At 32.0% G+C, this 3,742-nt stretch overlaps 2 protein-coding genes across 2 annotated transcripts in view; both read left to right on the top strand.

Annotated features, from left to right (window-relative positions):
* The window catches only part of LOC105136519 (probable LRR receptor-like serine/threonine-protein kinase At1g53440), a 40,402-nt gene that overhangs the window by 3,676 nt on the left and 32,984 nt on the right, over positions 1 to 3,742 (top strand). The window lies entirely within an intron of this gene.
* On the top strand, positions 462 to 2,673 carry LOC105136518 (probable LRR receptor-like serine/threonine-protein kinase At1g53430). Its single transcript, XM_011041910.1, has 4 exons — positions 462 to 705; positions 950 to 1,184; positions 1,265 to 1,415; positions 2,443 to 2,673. Exons 1-4 carry the CDS (start codon positions 672 to 674, stop codon positions 2,656 to 2,658), a joined length of 636 nt encoding a protein of 211 aa, XP_011040212.1. The 5' UTR covers positions 462 to 671; the 3' UTR covers positions 2,659 to 2,673.

Here is a 3,742-nt window from a genome sequence, read left to right as displayed (position 1 = left end):
GATCTAAAGGAAGTTACACTGTGAAACTTTACTTCGTTGAAACTTTTTACCAAAGAGATAAAGATTACTCGAATTTAGGGAAACGTGTTTTTGATGTATATATACAGGTAACCGCTATATTTTTCTGCAGCTCCTTTCAATAATTTCCACCATTCAACATCCATTTTTGATATAGGGGAAGAGAGCACTAAAAGACTTCACATAAAAGAAATGGCCAGGGGCACCAATAAGACATGGACTGCAAGTTTCACAGCATATGTAGGAGATGATCTTCTATTGACTATCGATTTTTTCTGGGCTGGCAAAGGATCTTTCCCGTTGCCAGATTTTTCCAATTTACCTGCTGCCCTGTCTCTGAATGGACCCCTTGTGGCAGCCATTTCCGTAACTCCAAGTAAAGAGTTGCATGTCTTTTATTTTTGTTGAGCAAAGATTTCTGCATGCACTTTTTTCTCTCAAAGTTCTGGTAAATTGATTTCACGTGTATACAGGCTGAATTGCCAAATGAGATAAAATTAGCAGTGAAGAAGATTTCTCCTCATTCAAAGCAACAAGGAAAAGATGAATTACAAAGGGAAATCTTCAACCTCAAATCTTTGTATCATGAGAATCTTGTTCAATTGTTGGATGGCTATTCTAATAAAGACTTGCATCTGCTAGTATATGATTATATGCATAAAGGCTCCCTTCACCATGCGTTGTTTGGTAATACTGCCATCCCAATTTTCATCATGCTCTTTCGGTCCTCAATTTTATCTTTATTTCCACCTAATGCGCATTGCCTTGTGAAATTCATATAATTGTTGAGAACTAAAACACAGGAGCAAATAGAATTCCGTCACTTAAATGTTTGTGAGAGCTTCTAATTGTATATTTATATCTTCTGTTAGTACAAGTATAGTGTCCTTGCAAATATCAATAAATTAATATCAATAATCTTGATTTGTAGAACCAAATTCCACGACAAAACTTGATTGGAGAGCTAGATTTGATATCTGTCTGGGAATAGCAAGAGGTTTGAGGTATTTACATGAAGAGAAAAGGTTCAAGATTGTTCATGGAAACATAAAACCTAGTAATATTATGCTTGATAACTCTCTTACGGCCAAGTTGTCTGACTTTGGATTGGCAACGCTTTGTGATGAGGAAGATCCATTTATGGCCATCAAAGCAAAAGGGTCGCGGTAAGTATTATGATCATTGATTGACAACTACTGGAATTCTTTTAAATAAGAGCTAACCAATAATTAATCTCTTATTGCAGAGTTTACATGGCACCTGAGTATTCAATGGGAAAAGCAATAACTGTTAAAGCTGATGTTTACAGTTTCGGAGTTGTCCTACTCGAAATAGTTAGCGGGAAAGTTAGTGCAGATTACACACCAAACCAAGAAGCTGAGTTTCTTCTGGATAAAGTAAGTGGATCTTGCATGATAAACTCTTTTATCTCTTCGTTTTCTTGATTAAAAAATAATCAATAATATTTACTTTTTATTATTTTATACTTATAATAATTTTATGTCTCTTAAGTTTAACATACACTTCTATTATCATTGTATGCTTATCTTAAACAATTATAGTTTTTTAAACATGCCTATTCTTAGCCTTTTTTTTATTCTCTTATGACTGTTGCTAGTAGCTAAACATCTTTTTTTAAAATTTAACTTTTAAATATTGATTTTATTTTAACTCACTATTTGTCAAACTAATTTTTTTTTATCGTGACTCCTTAATTATTTTTCATCTTTTTTTGTTAGAAAGAACTATCTCTTTTTTTATATATATAGGTGGTCTCTTTTGTATTATTTATTGTACAAAAAGTTATCAACTTACACTAAATCTCTCTCTTTTTTTATATGTTTTTCTCTTAATGTAAAATCTCAATTCTCTTGTTGAGCTTTGCTAGAGAGAACCATTTCTCTCTGTTTTTTAATTTTTTGGATATTATTTGATCATCCACGTGATCTTGAAATAATTTTTTTCTTATCATGAGTTGATTTATCATTGAAAAGGAATAATAAATTAAATATTTGGTAAATAATAAAGAGTTTTAAAATAAAGTGTTTTAAAATGATTGGATGGATGGCAAAAAATTATCTATCAAAAAAACAAAAGCTAATATTTAGAGCGGTATATATGATTGACCTATTTTAATACCAAGAAGAAATTTATAATACAAAAGGGTATTATTATTAGATAATTTGATATATGTGTTATATTTAACCCATGTGAAGTTTATATAATAATATAACAAGATACATAAATAAATAAAAGAAAATAAAATATAAAAAATATGGTTGATGGTTGGATGATTGAAATAATTTCTTAATTGTTTAGAGTTATTTAATTTTTTGATTTTTTTTATTAGAAAATAATAAGTAATATTTACTTGATTATTTCCTTAATGCGCGGAGCTAAGCTAATCTTGCTTTTCAATTCCAGGCTAGTGTTTTGTACGATAAAGGAAGGATCCTTGAATTGGTTGACAAGAAATTGGCATCCAGTTACGACAGAAAGCAGGCTCTGACTGTCTTGCTCTTAGCAATGAAGTGTGTTAATCTGTCTCCTCCTCTCAGGCCTAAAATGTCCGAAGTCGTCAGTGTACTTATAGGTGATGCTCCATCAGCAAATATTGTCCTTCCAGGGTGTTGGAAGTAGAACCACTTTCTTAGCCAATTGGTAACGTTAAGTTTGGTGATGAAAAACTTCTCCCTCTTTCATTGATGTGTGCGTGAGAGACTCCATATATGAGAAAATATGTGTGTTTGTTTTGCCTGCTATGATTTATTTGTGCTTTTATGGCTGCTGGTTTCGTGAATTGAATAAAATTATCATTAGATGTTACGGAAATGTATAGATTTTATTGATCAAAAGAAGGCAATATATATATATATATAAGGAATTGGCTAAGAAAAAATGGGAAGAATTAAAAAAGGACGCACGCTACAAACTCATTAGATTTATCATTAGGTCTGCTAATTTATTTCCTTATTACCTTGTAGAGAAATCGCTAATCAGAAAAGCTCATTTATAGGTGCCCCTTGTGGGCAGGTAGTTTGATGCCAGGGGATATTTAGAAAAAAAAAGTATTTATTTTTTTAGTTATTTATGTTTCTATTTAGTTTAAAACATTATTTTTTATATATTTTTATTATTTTTACTTGGTTTACAGGCTTGAGATTAGTAGTAGTAACACAGCACTAATACTAGCTATAGCAGTAACCAGTATAGAAAGTCAGTCAGTACTATGCTATTTCAAGGTTACAAGTACTAAAAACTTTTCTCACAATATCTTCCAAACAATTAGGGTTCTTGCTCTAGATCTTCTTTCTTCGTTGTAAAAGGAGCTGGTTCCGTAGTTTTAGAACTCGGCTGATCCCAAGTACTCCATCTCCATCATTGCATATTTTTATATACAAAGTAAAGAAGAAAAAGGCATTACCAGAAGAATTGTGTAAAATAAATAAATTTATTCCCATTCTCACTGCCACAAGACCCCGAGCCCATTATTCTTAATTTAAAGCAGCCTAGTCTAGGCAGGCTTTTGAGCCAGCAGGACAGATGCCGATTCTACCTTTGCCAACTTTCTATTTCTAACAGGATTGTCTCCATCAACATCTAAGGTTTGTCTTAGCAAGATCCGGCGAAGCCAGTGAAGACCTTAGGTATAGAAAGGGACAAAACAAAGTTGGTTAGCTTGAATTTCAGGAGAATACTAGAAAAGAAAATATTACGTAATAAG

The sequence above is a fragment of the Populus euphratica genome, unplaced genomic scaffold (genome assembly GCF_000495115.2).
Source record: "Populus euphratica unplaced genomic scaffold, PopEup_1.0 scaffold142.1, whole genome shotgun sequence".
Taxonomy (NCBI): domain Eukaryota; kingdom Viridiplantae; phylum Streptophyta; class Magnoliopsida; order Malpighiales; family Salicaceae; genus Populus; species Populus euphratica.
This window is presented reverse-complemented; position numbering and strand designations above follow the sequence as displayed.